This window comes from Natator depressus, chromosome 9, assembly GCF_965152275.1.
Source record: "Natator depressus isolate rNatDep1 chromosome 9, rNatDep2.hap1, whole genome shotgun sequence".
NCBI classification, from domain to species: Eukaryota; Metazoa; Chordata; order Testudines; family Cheloniidae; genus Natator; species Natator depressus.
The window spans coordinates 59,443,926-59,462,555 of NC_134242.1; the positions used below are offsets into that span (position 1 = coordinate 59,443,926).

The 18,630-nt window shown below is 49.8% G+C and overlaps 1 protein-coding gene across 4 annotated transcripts in view; it reads left to right on the plus strand.

Annotated features, from left to right (window-relative positions):
• MID2 (midline 2) overlaps positions 1-16,960 on the plus strand; it is a 336,918-nt gene extending 319,958 nt beyond the window's left edge. For 3 of the 4 annotated variants that reach the window (XM_074964320.1, XM_074964322.1, XM_074964323.1), the window contains one exon: positions 11,878-16,960. In XM_074964320.1, coding sequence (XP_074820421.1) covers positions 11,878-12,280 — 403 coding nt within the window. In that variant the 3' untranslated portion in view covers positions 12,281-16,960. Of the gene's footprint in view, positions 1-3,521; positions 3,762-11,877 lie in introns of those variants that run through there. The other variant, XM_074964324.1, reaches the window with a different exon arrangement.
• The last annotated feature ends 1,670 nt before the right edge of the window (positions 16,961-18,630 follow it).

Here is an 18,630-nt window from a genome sequence, read left to right on the forward strand (position 1 = left end):
GCTGTAAAGTGGCAGTGTAGACAGTGCTCCAGTGCTGGGAGCCACGCTCTGGCAGCGCTGGGAGCCACGCTCCCCTCATGGGGGTGGGTTTTTTACAGCACTGGGAGAGCTCTCTCCCAGCGCTGGTGCTGTGACTACACAGCCACGTTAAAGCGGTGCCATGGCAGCATTTTAACATTGCTAGTGAAGACATACCCATAGAAACTTACAGAAAAGGTGCATTGATCAAAGGCACAGCAGGGCCTGCAGCTTTCTGCAGCCTTCAGTAAATATTCCATTTCCCCTCCGCTCAGCCCCTGCCCAAATACCCAATCAAACTCCATCCCCGAAGCAAACGTGTCTCTTTGTCCCATCACTTCATTGTCACAAAGGACAGGATTAGATTTGGTGCAAATGAACATTGCTGATGTGCAGGGCTTCTCAGTGTGAAGACAGCTATGTCAAACTCCCTTCCTCCCCCCGCACGGCTGAACACAGACAGCATTCCCCGCCTCCATCAAGGACCTAGAGGTGCCAGCTTATGCTGGCAGAAGCAAATCAAAAAGTAATAGAAGGAAATGAAATGGCTCTTTGGTGGCCAAAACTTCAAATGGCAAGTTCGTTAATGACGGCCTGAGGGAAATGCCTGCAGTCCATGACATTCCTGCTTCAGTGCTTTCTCCGGCTGCTATTTCTTGGACAAAACTCCTAGCCCGTACAGTTCACCTGCTAGCTCCCTGGCTGGAATATAATGAGGAACCCAACAGCTCTTTGAATGCTTCAGGGTCAAGGCTCTCCTGATGGGGCAAAAATAATCAGATGCTTCTCCTTTCTCTGCCCTTAGAAGATAGAGAGTTGTTGAGACAAAGGTGCCCTTTCAGGAAGGATAATACAGCCCAGCTACAAGTGTGTGCCCTGCTTTTTGGGTACTTTAATTTTTTGATTTGTGCATGAATAGCCAAGCAAGGTTCAGATCTTCCAGACATTGCTGGGACCCACCATCACGTCTCTCACTAATTCCTACTCAAGCCTTTTTGAGAAATACAACCGCTCTTTCATGAACACGCTGCCAGCTGACCTACCCTCAGGAATGGGTGTTTGGCTATTCATGCATTCCTTCCATTCTATTCCTGTTTTTCCCCTGTCCTTCCTCCCACAATGTAGAGTAGTCTATGTAAAGGGATCAGTATTTGGTTATATTGGAGAAAACCTAATAGTGATGTATGTAAGGCTTCAATAGTGGCAAAACCCTTGAAACCTCAAAGGACTTCCCCTTGAGGGTACTTATCTGGCCCTCATTACCACAGTATGCCAGCACCTAACACTCTTGTAAGGTATTGCCCCTCACAGCACCCCGGTACCAAGGGACAGTGCTGGCTGTATTACAGTCAGAGAACTGAGGTGCAAAGACCTAAGGTTTTGCCCAGGATCACACAGAGAATCTGGGGCCAAGTAGGGTATTGAACCTGAGTTTTCCAAATCTTAGGCTAATGCCCTGTCACTAAACCATCTTTCCTCTGTCTTCAGAAGTCATTTTTGAAACAGATCTCAAACACAGGTGCAGTCTTACAGGGATGTCCTAGTACAGAGAGAAACTAGCCAGCTGTTCTGCACAAAAATGTGTCTCTTTCCAGTTTATTAACAAAAAGCAAGAGCTGCATATTAGTCACATCAGGTTTATCTTTGTATGTAAAATGTATGGCTAGGAATATGAGTCATATACCTGCAGTGTGTTACAGCTGTTTTAAATAACATGGCAGGGGGTCAGCCTTTTAACATGTCACATGTATTCTAATCTAAAGGATCCAAATATACTGTCCCCATAATGCAGAGTTACACAAGAAGCCGTTCTAGTTGGGGACAGATCATTCTCTCTGCCTGATGAGCAGAAGCTGCCCTGGGATTATTCTCCCTTTAAGAGAACAAGTGCATTTTTCTGGCACAGCTGAAGTGACAGCCAGCTCCTGAATGCTGCAGGCCATGTGAGGCACAGCAGGGCTGGCAAGTGAAAGGACAGGGGGTGGGGGACTGTACATGGATGTGTGGCCTCCTGCACCATGGCTTGGCAACCGCTTTTCAATCAGCAGCCTTCCAGACTGTGTCAGGCTATAAGAGTGCTGCAGAATCAGATTCATTTGTACCTGCTTTTTCTGCAGAGGGGCACACGGAGCAAGCACTTTGGCCTCATTACCCACAATCTGAGCCATTGGGTTCATACCTGGTGGAGACACATGCATTTCTGACTCCAGGATATGCACAGGTGTCACTGAGGCAGAACTGGATCCAGCATGCTTGGGTTTCATTGCCTTTGAATGTGTGCGTTGGGGAGCTGGCAGGGTCAAGCTGCTTGGATGGCAATATGCCCACAGCAAGGTTAATGAAATTTGAACAAAAGAGAAAAATCCATCACAGAAGGAAATCTTGCATGTAAACAACAACATCTTGTCAGGATGCATCCTCCCTCCTGCTCTAAGACAGTGGTTTTCAAACTTTTTTTCTGGGGACCCAGCTGAAGAAAATTGTTGATGCCTGCGACACAGTGGAGCTGGGGATGAGGGGCTCAGGGCTGGGGCAGAGGGTTGAGGTGCAGGGGTGGGGCTGGGAATGAGGGATTCAAGGTGTGGGAGGGGACCCTGGGCTGGGGCAGGGGCTTGGGGTGCAGGAGGGGGTCTAGGCTCTGGGTTGGGGGTGCAGGCTCTGGGATGAGGCTGGGGATGAGGGGTTTCGGATGCAGGAAAGGGTTCCAGGTTTGCGGGGGGGTTCAGGGCTGAGGCAGTGGATTGGGGCACAGGGTTGGAACATGGACTTGCCTCTGGCAGCTCCCAGTCAGCAGCGCAGCGGGGGTGCTAAGGCAGGCTTCCCACCTGTCCTGGCACTATGGACCGTGCTGCACCCCCGAAGTGGCCAGCAGCTGGTCCGGCTCCTAGGCGGAGGTGTGCAAGTGGCTTCGCACGACTCTTGCCCACAGGCACCGCCCCCAGTTCCTATTGGCTGGTTCCCTGCCTAGAAGCCAGACCCACTGCTGGCCACTTCCGGAGCGCAGCACGGTGTCGAAACAGGTAGGAACTAGCCTGCCTTAGCTGGGCAGCACCGCTGACGGGACTTTTAACGCCCCGGTCAGAGGTGCTGACCAGAGTGACCCAGTGCCTGACATGCCATGACCCAGTACTGTGTCGCCACCCCAACTTTGATAAATGCTGTTCTAGGACATTAAAAGGCCAAGAAAATGGCATTAAAAGGGTTCTGGTGTCAGGGTTACACTAATACAAACCCAGGGAAAGCAGAAACAGAATCATAGAAAAATAGGACTAAGGGACCTCAAGAGCTCATCTAGCCCCAGCCTTCTGCCCCGAGGCGGGACCCAGTCAACCCAGACCATCCTTTGCAGGTGTTTGTCTGTCCTGCCCTTAAAAACCTCCGGTGATGGGGATCCCACAGCCTCCCTTGGAAGCCTGTTTCAGAGCTTAGCTTCCCCTGTAGTTAGAAAGTTTTTCTTTTCTTAAGACTAAACATGCCCAGTTTTTTTTAATCTTTCTTCCTAGGTCAGGTTTTCCAAACCTTTTGTTTTTGTTGCTCTTCTCCGGACTCTCTCCAGTTTGTCCCCATCTTTCCTGAAATGTGGTGCCCAGAACTGGACACAGTACTCCAGGTGAGGCCACAGCAGTGCCGAGCAGGATAAATACCTCCCGTTTCTTACATATGACACTCCTATTAATACCCCATAGAATAATATTGGCCTTTTTTCACAACTTCATCTCATTGTTGACTCAGATTCATATTTGTGATCCACTATAACCCCCAGATCCTTTTCAGCAGTACTGCCACCTAGCCAGTGTTCCCTGTTTAAGAATTGTGCATTTGATTTTTCCTTCCTGAGTGTACTACTTTTCACTTATTATTGAATTTCATTTTGTTGATTTCAGACCAATTGTCCAATTTGTCGAGGTCGTTTTGAATTCTAATCCTGTCTTCCAAAGTGCTTGCTGCCCCTCACAGCTTGGTGTCATCTGCAATTTGTATAAGCATACTCTCCACTAAATTGTGCTCCAACTTCATAGTAATTTTATCTAGACAACATTTCCCTAGTTTGTTTATGAGTGTGCCATGTGGGACTGTATCCAAAGCATTAGTAAAATCAAGATGTATCACATCTACTGGTTCCCCCCATCCACTAGGCCAGTAACCCTGTCAAAGAAGGAAATTAGGTTGGTTTGGTAGGATTTGTTTTTGACAAATCCATGCTGGTTATTCCTTATAACCCAGCTATTCTGCAGGTGCTCACAAATTGAGTGTTTAATCAATGAAGTTGCTTACAAAATAGACCCACCAAATGGACCGTGGACCATGGCCTGTTTTCAGAAGGGGCCTGTGAGCCCAAAGATCCCTTGATGCCCACTCACACTCAGCACCAGACCCACACAGATTCAGAAGGCTAGCAACATACACATCAGTGAAGGGGGGCCCATGGTTAAACATTGATAAACACCCATTTTGATTCCTAAAATGAGCTGTAATTTTGCCCAAAAAGAAACCCATTTACATCAGAAAGTTCCCAAGCTAATGTACTGCGAGTGCCTGTATAGGGCATGTGCCATGAGCTGGGGAAGCCTGCCAGTGTGTGTTGGAGTGTTAAAGCATTCGATAGTGCCTTCCCCGTGTATCACTGTGTGCCAGGCAGCACACGAGCAGTGCTAATGCAAGTGTCAGGGGTTTTGGCTGTTTCACATAAAGTCCAATCATGGCCTACCTTGGGGGGTTTTGTATAACTTTCCTAGAATCCAGCATTTCCTCTCTAATGGCTGGAAACCTGGGAAAAGATATTAACCCCAGTGATAGCTAGAGATTTCCTGGGAAAGTAAGCAGGCTAGCCTGTGCCTTTGGGATAGAATGTCGTAAGTTTTAGCCCCCAGGATGCTTAGAGTTCTACAATCTGCTACTGCATGAGTATGCTGGCAGATGGTAGAGGGCTCAGACAGCAAGACAGAGCCCTCAGACTTGAGAATATCAGTCAGTTGAACCAGAACAGTAATGTTGCATAGTGTATAAGATCATTGCCACTGTGAAAAGGCATAAGCCCCAAATACTGTGCGTCCCAGTTTCTGCAACATTAAAAGCAAGGTAACACTTTACTTCTGGAGTATTCATTTCTTTCTGGTGCTGTCATTACTACATGATTAGCAGAAGCTGTTTTTTAGAAATTAATTATCACAAGCTAGAGATGTGTACATATGATTTAAAAATATGTAACAGACCTCCTGCACACCTCAGAGGTGGGTGCATGTGTGTTTGTCATATTAGAGCTGTGAGTTCTATTCCCAGCTTGTGTCACTTCTCAGGTGGGTAGGAGGCCTTGCTCAGAAATAAGGACTGTGATCGGCACAGAATTTTTAACACCAATCAATAGAAGATGTGAGACTTAATTGACAATCACCTGGTTCCCCACACAGTGCACCTTCCCTTAGGTGGGAGGGGGGTACCTTGATGTGGGAAAAGCAACAGATGCAGGAGGAGGATCCAGACCCATTGTCATCCATCCTATTCAGAGCAGTTCTGTTTAACTAACATACTGAAGCGAGGTTCCGGGCTGGTGGATGTGCGTGGCAATGGAATGTTCAGGGTTCGGCTGCAAATCAAGAATAAGCTGTACTGTGCAAAACCACCCAAGACAGAGGTGGGCAAACTACGGCGCGCGGTCCGGATCCAGCCCACGAGCCACACTATGCAGCTCGGCCCCGCTCCAGCGCTACAGCTGGGGCGCTGGGTCGGAGACAGGACCATGCGGCTCAGCCCCACTCCAGAACTCAAGCCAGGGGACTGGGTCGGGGGCACCACCAGCTGCTTTGGCCCCACTCCGGCCAGGGCACAGGATCAGGGGCCGCACCACGCAGCTCGGCACTACTCCAGCGCTCCAGCCGTGGGCACAGGGTCGGGGGCTGCACCACACAGCTCCTGGAAACCGCGGCATGGCCCCGCTCCGGCTCCTAGGCACTCCAATGGGAGATGCAGGGGCGGTGCTTGCAGATGGGGCAGCGTACAGAGCCAGCTGGCCCCACCTCCACGTAGGAGCCGGAGAAGGGACATGCCACTGCTTCCAGGAGCTGCTTGAGGTAAGCGCTGCTCGGAGCCTGCACCCCCTGAGCATCTCACCATGCCCCTGCCCCAGCCCTGATCCCCCTCCTGCCCTCCAAACCTCTCAGTCCCAGCCCAGAGCACCCTCCTACACCCCAAACTCCTCATTCTCAGCCCCCCACACACACACACATACACCCCAACCCCAATTTTGTGAGCATTCATGACCTGCCATACAATTTCTATTCCCCGAGGTGGCCCTCAGGCCGAAAAGTTTGCCCACCCCAACTCAGGAAATGGCAAAAGCTCATAACTTGTGAAAATTTGAACAAGCAGTTGTGAAACCAGCAAAAGACTCCTCCTCCTTCACCCCAAGAGTAACCCCCTGCCTCCAGCAAACCCCAGGGGCCACAGATTCTTCATATCGATCAGAAGAACTTCTTTGATGGAAGTGTTAGGCATCCTCAGTATAGGGCCTGCTGCTGCTCCCCTGTAATGTCCCTGTCACTTACGTTGCTATTAAGTGGGATTTAGAGGAAATACTCACACCTTCCCACAGACTTCCTAAAACCAGTGAAGCAATAAAACACTCTGTCAGAGGCTGGGTAATTGTGTGGCCAATAGTATTTATGCTCAGTAGGCCAGTCCATCAGTTCTCACATCCACTGGTCACCACAGGGCCCCAAAGGCAGTTCACTCGTACACAGGACTGCACCGAGGGGCAGATGCTCTAGGGTTTGGGGCTGGTTTGTTTTTGCTTGTTTTGTGTCCCTGAAGCACCCATCATTGGCCACTGCCTGAGGCAGGACACCATGTTTGATGCACCAGTGGTCTCTAAACTGGTACAAACCCCCCATGTTCCTGTTACTGGGAGCCGGCATGTTCCCTTCTGCCTTGGCTGATTCCTAATGCATCCACATGCTCTTCTGGAGGCTCTCGGGCCCCTCACAAGCTGAAAAACCTTCCAAGAACCCTGATGCCCTCAAATGCCTTTCTCAGCCCTCTCATGAACCCCAGGATGTCCCTTCCGCTGCCAAGGCCTCCTTTCAAGTCCCTTCGACTGCCCCCCAAACACCCATTTCCAGGTTGTCCCACTGGTGAGTGAGTTGTTGAATGAGTTAATCCCACATGTGATCTGAGTGTAGCACATGGGCCACTAGCTGCTACCACATGTGCCTCTGTGATGAGGTCCTCCTCAAAGCTTCCCAGGTGTTAAAACAACACCGTTTCATCAGGGAGCCCCTGCTGTGCTCAGATTTGGCTATGAAGAATTGTGGTTTGCTAAACTCTGAGAAAGCCCTGGCAGCCAGATTGCTGGGAAGGCTCTGCTTCTGTTCATCACCAGGCATGGTGCGAGTTATCTGTGAGCCATCACAGAGCCATCATCAAGCTGATCCCATTTTTAAAGCTGTTTTGCCTGGGCTGTCACAATGGGCCTAAAATGGAAGGCTCCTGCTGAAAGAGCCTGGCTGTGTCACTTCTAGCCCTCTTCCTTCCTGGCAGGGAAGGAACAATGCTTTTCTTAGCAGCACTTCGGCAGGTTCATTTTCTATGGAGTAAAGCTGTTTTTATGCCGCTTTTACGCTGTCACATGTAAGGCTGCAGCATTCTACGTGTCATGAGGATCCGTGTAGGAGGAAACAGATGGCATGTTATGAAGCAGCGGGATAGCTGCACACTGAAAACGTAACAGTTTCTTTGCTGAAACCACTGTGAAATCTCCAGGGGATAAGAGGGAAGGTCCTCTCATGGATCAGTAACTGGTTAAAGATAGGAAACAAAGGGTAGGAATAAACGGTCAGTTTTCATAATAGAGAAATGTAACTAGCGAAGTCCCCCAAAGATCTATACTGGGACCTTTGCTGTTCAACTTATTTATAAATGCTCTGGAAAATTGGGTGAACAGAGAGGCAAAATTTGTAGATGATACAAAATTAGTCAAGATAGTTAAGTCCAAAGCAGACTGTGAAGAGCTACAAAGGGATCTCAGAAAACTGGGTGACTGAGCAACAAAATGGCAGCTGAAATTCAGTGTTGGGAAATGAAAAGTAATGCACATTGGAAAACATAATCCCAACTATACATAGAAAATGATGGGGTCTAAATTAGCTGTTACCACTCAAGAAAGAGACCTCGGAGTCCTTGTGGATAGTTCTCTGAAAACGTCCACTCAAAGTGCAGCAGCAGTCAAAAAAGCGAACAGAATGTTAGGAACCACTAGGAAAGAGATAGATGAGAAGACAGAAAATATCATAATTCTTCTATATAAATCCATGCTGTGCCCACACCTTGAATACTGTGTGCAGTTCTGGTCACCCCATCTCAAAAAAGATATATTGGAATTGGAAAAGACAGAAGGAAAGGCAACAAAAATGATTAGCATTGTCCATATGAGGAGAGATTAAAGAGACTGGAACTGTTCAGTTTGGAAAAGAGGCAACTAAGATTGAATGTGATAGAGGTCTATAAAATCGTAACTGGTGTGGAGAAAGTGAAGAAGGCAGTGTTATCTACTCCTTCACATAACACAGGAACCAGGCGTCACCCAATGAAATTAATAGGCAGCAGGTTTAAAACAAACAAAAGGAAGTATTTCTTCACACAATACATAGTCAATTTATGGAACTCCTTGCAAGGGGATGGTTCAAAAGGTTCAAAAAAGAACTAGATAAGTTCACAGAGGTTAGCCGAGCTATTAGCCGAGATGGTAAGGGATGCAACCCCATGCTCTGGGTGTCCCTAGCCTCTGATTGCCAGAAGCTCAGAGTGGATGACAGGGGATGGATCACTCAATGATTGCCCTGTTCTGTTCAGTCCCTCTGAAGCACCTTGCATTAGCCACTATTGGAATACAAGCTATTGAGCTAGATGGCCCATTGATCTGACCTGCTATGGCCATTCTTATGTTTATTGTGAAGAGTGCATTCAGTTCTCCTGCATTATTAGTGTTGTGATCACGCCCAGAGGCCACCCATCTAAGACACAAAGAGGACTCTCACTGTTAAAAATTTGCACCTTATTTCTAGTCTGAATTTGTCTAGCTTCAACTTCCAGCCACTGGATTATGTTAGACCTTCCTCGGCTGGATTGAAGAGCCCATTATTAAATATTTGTTCCCCATGTAGATACTTAGAGCCTTATCCAGTCATCCCTTAACCTTCTCTTTGTTAAGCTAAATAAATTGAGCTCCTTAAGTCTATCACTGTAAGGCAGGTTTACTCATTCTCATGACTCTTCTCCAAACACTCTCGAATTTTTCAACCTGCATCTGAAATTGTGGGGCCCAGAACTGGACACAGGATTCCAGCAGCAGTCGCACCAGTGCCAAATCCAGAGGTAAAATAACCCCTCTGCTCCTACTCGAGATTCCCCTGTTTATGCATCCCAGGATCTCATTCGCTCTTTTGGCTACAGCATCACACTGAGCACTCATGTTCAGCTGATTATCCAACACCTCCTCTCCTCCCCCCCCCAAAAAAATCTTTTTCAGAATCCCTGCTTCCCAGGATAGCACTTCCCCATGCTGTAGGTATGGCCAACATTCTTTGTTCCTAGACAATACATTTACATTTAGCCATATTACAACACACTGTTTGCTTTCACCCAGTTTACCAAGCAATCCAGATCGCTCTGTATCAGTAACCTGTCCTCTTCATTCTTTATCTCCCCTCCCTTGCAAAATTTTGTGTCATCTGCAAATTTTATTAGTGAGGATTTTATGTTTTCTTCCCATTCATTGATAAAAATGTTAAATAGCGCAAGGCCAAGACCCGAGCCCCCCACTGGAAACAAACCCACTCAATGATGATTCCCCCGTTACAATGACATTTTGAGACCTGTCTGTTATGTGTAGCTGCAGTGAATGGGGAAGAAGTACAGTGGAGCCGCTTGGGGGAGTTGTGATTGTGATGTGAGGAGAGTGTCTTCGAACCACCCCCCGCCCCCATGTGTGTGATGAAAGGAAAGGGGCCCATGGACTGCGAGGGACCAGTCTGCAGCATGTCTGTACAGGACTGTGCAGGTTGTGGCAGGAGCAGGCTACTGGGGTGGGATACGAGACCAGGCTGGATTGAATGATGGGATGGGGAAAGTCCAGGTTTAGGGGTAGCCTGTGTGCAGGCGTGAAGGGCTGTAGAAGGGTACAAAGTGGTTGTTACATTTGACAGGTGTGGTGGTCTGTGTGGGGAGCAGTGTTTGAGCACAGGGTAGGTACAGGTAGTGCCTGGCCATTACTGTGACAAGGCAGAGTGGGAGCGAGTGTGTCATGGTCGTGTTGGGGCACCGCTCAAAGAGGGCAGAGTTAAGGCTGTGTGGGCGTGTACCTTATCTCTGTATTTCCTGGTTTTCAGAGGTTTGAGTTTTGCTGAGCCCAGTGCAGGGCATCACCCGGCAGCCTGAACTCTGCATTAGCGAAGGGTTTTTGCCATTTAGTTTCCTAGTTGTTTAAACAGAAACATGTTTGTTGGTAGGAGCTACTGGTCATTTAAGCCGTTGTATTCTCACCTCGTTGTGCAGTTGATATGCTACTGTCCCAAGGTAATAATCAAAAGCCCTAGCTCTGATATAGTGCTTTTCATCAGTAGGTCTCAGAGAACTTTACAGCATTATCCCCATTTTACTGAAGGGAAACTGAGGCACAGAGTGGCAACTTGCCCAAGGTCACCCAGCCAGTGGCAGAGCTAGCAATAGTTCCAGTCCAGTGGTCCCTCCACCTGGATACACGGTTGCCCTGTTATTTTTCAGTGCTCCCTCCCCTCCTGTATGGTTTGTTATACTGGAATGGTCTGGCTTTGAAAGGTTTGCAATGTGTAGCTGCTAACAGGGCCCTAGAGAAATCCCATCTGTGCTCTATGTCCCAAACCTTGACAGCTTTATGGTAGGCTTGTTACAGTGACTGACCAATCAGTAGGTGAGAGCAGGCTGGTGTGCCTCCTTCTCCACCCACTGCCCACCCCTCTCCTCCCCTCCAACACTTCGTCCTCCTCCCCCTCCCCCTCCCCCTCCCGTCCCACTAACCCATGAGCTGGTCTCGCAGAAACCAGTGACATGTCTGAAGTTGCTCCTTGCTGTCTCCTGTTCTGTGCTGCTGTGCACACATGTCTGTCACAGACTATTACTGGAGGGCCTCACGCTACCTGGTTATGTAGACTAAGCTGCCCCCCCTCCCCTCGCCCACACACACACACAGAGCTGGGACTCCTGCCCCTGCTTCAGCCAGGCTTCCCCAGCCATGCCCCTACCCCACCCCCAATCCCCTTCACCCCACACAGGGGGATGTGTATCTTAACAATTCATGCAGAGGAGTAGGGCTCCCCCACTCCCATCACACACAGCCTCTCTCTCTGCATGTGCTCAGTGTAATCCAGTAGGAGCTAGAATGGGCACTTAAGGCTTGTGAAAATTTTAAGTAGAGAAGCAAAATCTTTTTGAAATGACACTGTAATTTGATTTCCCACAAAGGGCCATCGGGTGCCATGCACTCTGTCTTTGAGCATTGCAGATCCTGGTGCGATGAGCTGAGCCTTGGTTTGATCTCTATCTGTGAGCAAAAAAAAAAAAAAAAAAAAAAGATTGCCTGAATCTTTCAACTTTAAGAAAAGCTGGGAGTTTTTTCAGGGGCTGCGTCTTGAGAACCCCTTGATCAACTGAACCCAAATTTGCGTCACTGACCAAACCCCATGTGCCCACGAGGTGCACCAAATTTCAAGGGAATTGGAATAACTGTGTACATTTTAGGGCAAATTTTAAATTGATGGCTGGATGAGCCCTCGGGGATATGGTTTGTGCATTCTGGAGGGTCTAGGTCAGTAACGTCTGTCTCTCTCCTAGGTACGCCATCGGCATCGCCTATAAATCAGCCCCAAAGAATGAATGGATTGGCAAGAACTCCTCATCCTGGGTCTTCTCCCGCTGCAGCAGCAACTTTGTGGTGAGACACAACAACAAGGAGATGCTGGTGGATGTTCACCCACAGATGAAGCGTCTGGGCATCCTTCTGGATTATGACAACAACGCCCTGTCCTTCTACGACCCGGCCAGTTCTCTCCACCTCCACACGTTCAGCGTTGCCTTCATCCTGCCGGTGTGTCCAACGTTCACCCTCTGGAACAAATCTTTGATGATCCTGTCTGGCCTGCCGGCTCCAGACTTCATCGATTACCCAGAGCAGCAGGAGTGTAACTGCCGACCGCAGGAGTCCCCGTACGTATCAGGGATGAAAGCCTGCCACTAAGCAGCAGCCAGCCCGTCGTGCTCCACAGTGGCTCATGGGGAATGTTCATGGGGGCTTCTGAAGAGCTGGATTGGAAAGCAGGCCCTGCCGCCAGAGAAATAATGCTCGGCGAGTGAGCCTCTCCCACAGGAAGCTCATTTTTAAGGGAAAAACAAAACTTTAAAAGCGATTGAAATAAACTCTGTGGCCGAGCTCCGTGTGTATGGGAATGCGGCTTGTGAAACTCCTTTGTAGCGGGATGGCGTTCCTCCAGCTGGACTGTCACACGGCTTGTTTGGAGGCAAGCGGAGTGGGGGTGGGCAGTGCTTGTTTCAGGGCCCCCTAGGAGTGTGGGTGAGGGAGGGGATCCTGGGCGGAACAGGGTGTAGCCTGGTAGGGGAGCAGAGCCTCCTGGCCAGCTCGAGCGCCAGCCTGCTCCATTGACCATCCCCGTTCAGACAGGGGGCTGCAATCGGCCGCATCTCAGGAAGCATCCGTCACATAAGCAACACGGCTTTCAATGTCACCCAGAGAGGCGGCCGCAGCCAACCATTCAGAGCCATTCAAACTGTAGGCAGGTTGTGAAAGCGGAAACCACTCTGAGAGGAGCCGTCCAGCTGCTTCGCCTGCTGGGTGTGGCTGGTGTGTTGAGCTGACAGGCACACGCGCTTCCGCCCGCTCGGGGGGATGCTCAGACCTGAAATACGGCTTCCCCCCAGTGCTCCCTTTTCTTCCATTATAACTGCCTCCTTTGGGAGGCCCTTTGTCATTATACGTCAGGGAGGCCCCAGCCAAGCTCAGCTCAGGCTGATACCTGATCTGTGTGAAATGGAGCAAGCTGAGGTATCTGTCCCCTCCAGTGCCCACCTGGGGCCTGTGGAGAGCACAGGCCCCACCATGCAATGCTGCTTCTTGACGCTGGGCTAGGTCATGCTCCACGGTAGAGATATGGCTGGCCAAAAGCTGCACTGGTTTAATGTAGGCCATCCCCCTGGAAGGAGTGTGTGTTGGGAGTGGGGAAAGGGCCCAGTATCAGCTAGTGCTGCTGCCAGGCAAGGAGAGCGGAAGCTGGCCAGACAGCAGCATCTCCAGGGAAGCAGGAGAGAGCCAGTGGGCCGTGAGGTCTATGACTACTGTACTGTACAAGGACTGTATCCATTATTTATGCCTCTGCACACAGCCCTGCTCAGAATGCACTTTCTCCTCTGTATGTTGTGTTGGTGTGAGGGTTGACTGGGGGCTACAAGTGAGTAAATCCAGAAGACCAAATATGAGCGCTGATAGCCAGCGCAGTAGCCTGGCCTGGCCAAGTCCATCTGGCTCGTTCTCTGTCCCGTGCTGGCTGGTTCTTGGGGTCACCTCTGGAGTCAGTGCAGAGCCATTCCTTTCACTCTGAAGTTAACCCATGGGGAGGAGATCAGAATCCAGCCCCCAGGCCTTTGTGTTCGGGTAACTCTGCCCCTGTCATGCAGAGACTTGGGCAAGGTTTTTGTTCCCCATGAATCCCAGCTGGTCTGACCCTCCCTGGCAGGCACCTTGCATCATCACTTACGCCGGGACCGAGCAAGGGCAAGTTCTGCCAAACCTCAGTTCTTCCCTTCCTGATGCTGGGGGAGCATGTTGCATAGATAGGTGTGAAAGACAACAGGAGCTAGGTAGGAGAGGACAGTCCTGCATACGTCAGAGGAACTGCAGGTCATGGGGAAACAGTGCCCAAAGCGCACTGAAAGCTGCCTCGTGGTGCCTTTGATCTGATTTGGGAGAGGGATAGTGTAAAGGTTCGGACTCACCCCTGTAGTGTCTGCTGCTGGTCACTGGGGAATTAGCTCTTTCCCCCGCTCAGCCTGTTCCTTCCGCAGCACTGCACCACCCTCAGTACCCTGTCAGGCAGGCAGCCAGGCCCTGCTCTCTCCCAGCCTGGAGAGCGACTCCTTGGGCCTCTGTCTCACAGACTTTTTATACAGGCCAGCTGGGGCCTGATGGGGTGTGGCCCAGCTGCAGCTGCTTCCCCAGTCAGCCATCCCCAGCCACAGCCCTCTCCAGGGCTGCTTTTAACCCCTTCTCTTTTAGGAGCAGGATAGCCACCCCACTACAGATAGGCAGTGTCTTGACTTCCATAGGTGCAAAGGGAATGCTGTCACCAGCAAATGCGACTTACGATGTTTCGGTTCCAGCTGCTTCTGCAGCTGTGGGCAGGTCTAGCCTGGGTTTGCAGCCTTCCACACCAGAGCCGGTCCTGCTGCAGACTCTCATTCCATGCTGTGGCCGGTGCCATGGCTACTTGAATATCAGTCTACTGGCTTTTAAAGTCTGGTTCTTTCACACACAGCTGGTGCTGTTCTGCTGGGGACCCAGCGTCCAACCAGCTTTTAGAAGTGGCACTAACAAAACCTCTGAACCCTGGAAAGTCTCTCCTTTGGAACAAGGTTTGGCTCCTTTGCCCAGCCAAGCACCAGGCTGGCAATATTGGCTAGTGCCTGTCCAGGGGCCAGGTTCGATGTGTTCTTTGGAATGTCCCTTCTGTTAGTCTCTCCTTGGTTTTGTTACATGGGGCCATGTGATCCAGGACAGGAGAAGTTGCCCCACAGCCCTTATGTGGCTTAAAACTCTGCTTAACTTTTCCTTGTTTCAAACAGGAAGAGATCTCTGGACCTTGCTGATCAGAAATCTACCTCATAGCCCAGAGCAGGTAGATTGACTGATCTGGGGGTAGTCTTAATGCATGGACTACTTAGCATTAGGATGGAGTGGGCAGAGCATGGCTCACCTGGCTGAAGGGAGGTTCCTGCCTAGTTTCAGGGGTGGAGGGCAGAGAGAGAGGCTGGTTTGGCTGAGATGGAGTATAGTGTGACGTTTGCACTGGACCGTTGGCTGCTGTAGAGTCCTGTTGCTAGGCTTTGAGGATGCTGGTTTGGAGCCAGGCAGCCTGTGGACGAAACCCAGCCCCTCTGCAAACCTCCCAGTATTGTCTCTTGTGACTCGTCTGGGTTCACTTAATGCCTCCTTCCCGCCTGCCGGCCTTCAGCTATCCGAGGTGCCCTGATTCAAACTGATGTGCTTCCATCCTTCGGTTCTCTCTGGCAGCTTTCTTGCCTGATATAGGCCCCTCTGAAGCTCATTAAGCAGCCTCCCCAGCTCATGGCAGTCTGCCGAATGCCATTGTTCTTTGGGGTGAGTCAGGGCAGGGTGTGCATGTGTCCCCTGAAGCTATGTCAGTTGAGATCTGTGGCTGGCCGATCAGCTGGCATGGTAACCTTTTATGATGTGCTGCAGAGCCTTGAATGTGCCGTGCTGAGGGATACTTTTCATTGACACTGAATTGCCATCGGGATCAGCAGAAGATTGATACTTTCTTGCAGGCACAGGGTGTATAAAAGTGAACCTGTCTTTTCTTCCCTTTCAGTATTCAACATTTATGGTGACTGACTGCCTAATGAAAGGGTGTCTGGGGTGCGGGGTAATAAGGAAAAATTATATGCCACCTTGAGCTAGGTTGGGAATCAGAAAAGTGTTTTCGTTCCCTGTCTCTGGTCTAGGCAGCTTTCCCTGCCACAGAAGGCCCAGTGCTGTTTGCCCATAAATTGCAGCGTGTGATGCACCAGTTCAGAGCCAAGGGAAGGTTTCTATTTCCTCCTGCTGGCCCAAGCTGCCGATGGTAGGGTGTGGGGATTCACATCCCCATTCCTGCCTTGCTCGGCAGCTAAGCCCAGAATCATTTTAAGCAGACAAATTGCCATTTTCAGGTTGATGTTTTTCAAAGGCATGTAATGCTGCCCCCTGTGTGCTGACCCAGTGTTCCCAACGGGGGGAGGGGCGGGGGAGGCTGCTTGTGACGGAAGCTGCCTCAAACAGATGCCTGCACACTGTAGGTGGATTTTAACATTTGCAAAACAGGGGCCAAGCTTTCCAGCTGGCCCTGTCGCTGTTTAGATGGGATCGTTGTTGGAGACTGTGCCGCATCCTTTAACTCGGAGCACACGAACCATTCATGTGACGTTACACCTGATGAAATTGCACTAATTACATTAGGGTTCCAAAGAACTGTACCAGTGACGGGCAGGAGGGCACTGCAGAGAGCTTGTCTGGGCAAGTGGAAAAGGGGAGGCCAGCATAATTAGCTGACAGGCCTGGGTTTTGTCGCCTGCGTTCCTCTCTGCTGGTTGTCAAAAGCAAAACTCAACCATGTCTATCAGTGTGGGCAGTCGCTGTCCTGTGCTAAGTCCAGGAGCAAAGCCTGTCTCCTGCACTGCGGAACTCAGGCAAATCAGGCTCCTGCACTAGAGAGCTGTCCCCTGCAGATGGAAATGGATCCTCAAAGCTCCCTTGTTGCATCATGGCCTTTGCCTCCCACCCATTAGCAAGCACTCCCATTGGTGAAAATGCCTGGTGTCATATGACGCTGCGACAGTTCCAGCCAATCCAAGCCCATCCAGCCTCTGCTGTCCATGGTTGGAATTAACATAGAAATGCTTTCTGCCTGTCGGAAGCAGGTGGCAGGATCGGAGGGTGCCGGTTCAAGTCACTGCGGGAAGTTCATTTGTCATCTGTATTTCTGCCTCTTGCAGAGCTCTGCGGCTGCTGGATGTTTTTATCATAGTAAATCCATTGTATCTGACTTGGGATGTGGTGAAAATCTGGTTACAGTGAAACCTGTCATACTTTCTCTTCATATGTAACATAACTGGGGTTTGGGTTTTGGTTTTTTTTTGGCAATTTCTTTGTTAATGTGTATATATATAAATATAATATAATATATATATACTACTGGCCGCGTCTCTGTATGGAGGAACTGCTACCACATCTGACATAGCACTCATTCTGGTAATCTCATCTTTGAACATTATTACAACCTTAGAGGGACCCCTCACTTGAGCTGAAGACACAGAAGTCAGTCATGTTAAAACCAAAGGCCACAGCTCCCGGAGCAGGACTCCACTGCTCATCAGTTTCACGTGCTATCTTTTCAAATCACCTTTGTTCTGTCAACTGGGCCCTCTTTTCTCGACTCAAAATCAGCTAGAACTCCAGAGCCACATCGCCGGCTGTTTCAGGTCGGAGGGAGGGGGGAGAATGCTGTCATGCGAACTAGCAATCACGATGCCTTAACGAATCCAAAGCTCCAGTAGCCACATTGCAAAGTGAGGTGGCCCTGTTTAGACACTTCAGTGAGTGAGACGAAATCACAGCAGTAAATTAGATAATCACAGTGGAGACAGTCACAAGAGTTTTTTGTGGGGCAAACGTAAAGCTGAGACTCCAGGGCAGGACACAGATATTGTATAACCAGGGGAGACGAGGGTCTCCTGTTATAATCCTTCACAACAATGTAGGTGCCTTTCCCAGGATCCCTTCCTAGGGGCAAGAGAGACCTCAACTGAGCTGCCCTATTAGAAAACCCCCACAGCCTGGCCATGTAGGGCTGACTGGGCAGGATGGGAGTGGGGGGGAGCTGCTCTTGCAGGAGAGCTCCATACTGTTTGTTAGACCTACCCAAGCACCTGCTCTTGTGGGCGAATCAAACTGTGGCAAGCTGCTGGAGTTTCTAGAACTGTGAGCCCCTGTGTTACCCCTCTCAGCCTCAGAAAGTGAGAGCATTGCTGCTGCTAAGCTACCTGTCAGCTCCCTGGCATGCCAGCTTGTCTGCCATGGCAGCAAACTCTTCAGGACTCTGCCCGGCCAAACCTGGCCTAGCCAGTAACAATCAGTGAACCCCAGTTCCTGAGTTCCTCAGAGACGTCACTGTGCAGTGCTCAGCCTCTGTCTGTAGCGCTCACCAAATCTTATCAGATTTGCTGCTCCTTTAAAGAGACCGTACATAGCCACTTACTAACTTAACAGGAGCTGACAAACCCTCCACTTCAAACAGAGCACTGAGTGGGTTTATGGTTAAAGGAAAACAAGTTTATTAACAAAAGGGTGGAGGGTTAAGTGATACCAAGTTGAAGGACTAAAGATAAAAATGGTTACAAGCAAACAAAAGTAAAACACACTTCTGTGACTAACACTCACCTCTAGTTCTCGTTCAAGATGGGTTCCCTACCTACAGCAACTTCTCCAGCGAGACTGACTGGGATCCACCCTGACACAATCAAAGTTCTGGTTACATTAGTCCTTCAGGAGACAGATAACCGAGGAGTTTGCTTCCCCTCTCTGTATAGCCCAGTAACCTGTGGACATGGGTAAAGTGCCTTTCTCTTGCTGCATATGGATGCCATTCTGTCTGGTGTAGACTCCAGGCTGGTTCCTCCCTTGCTGGTGATTTTTACAGTGCAAATGTTCTCTTCCTGCAGCCCAACACAAATGGCTAGCGCACTGAATTTGTGCACACTTGGGTTGGCCTTTTTCCTTTGTCTAAAGAAAACCTGTTTCTC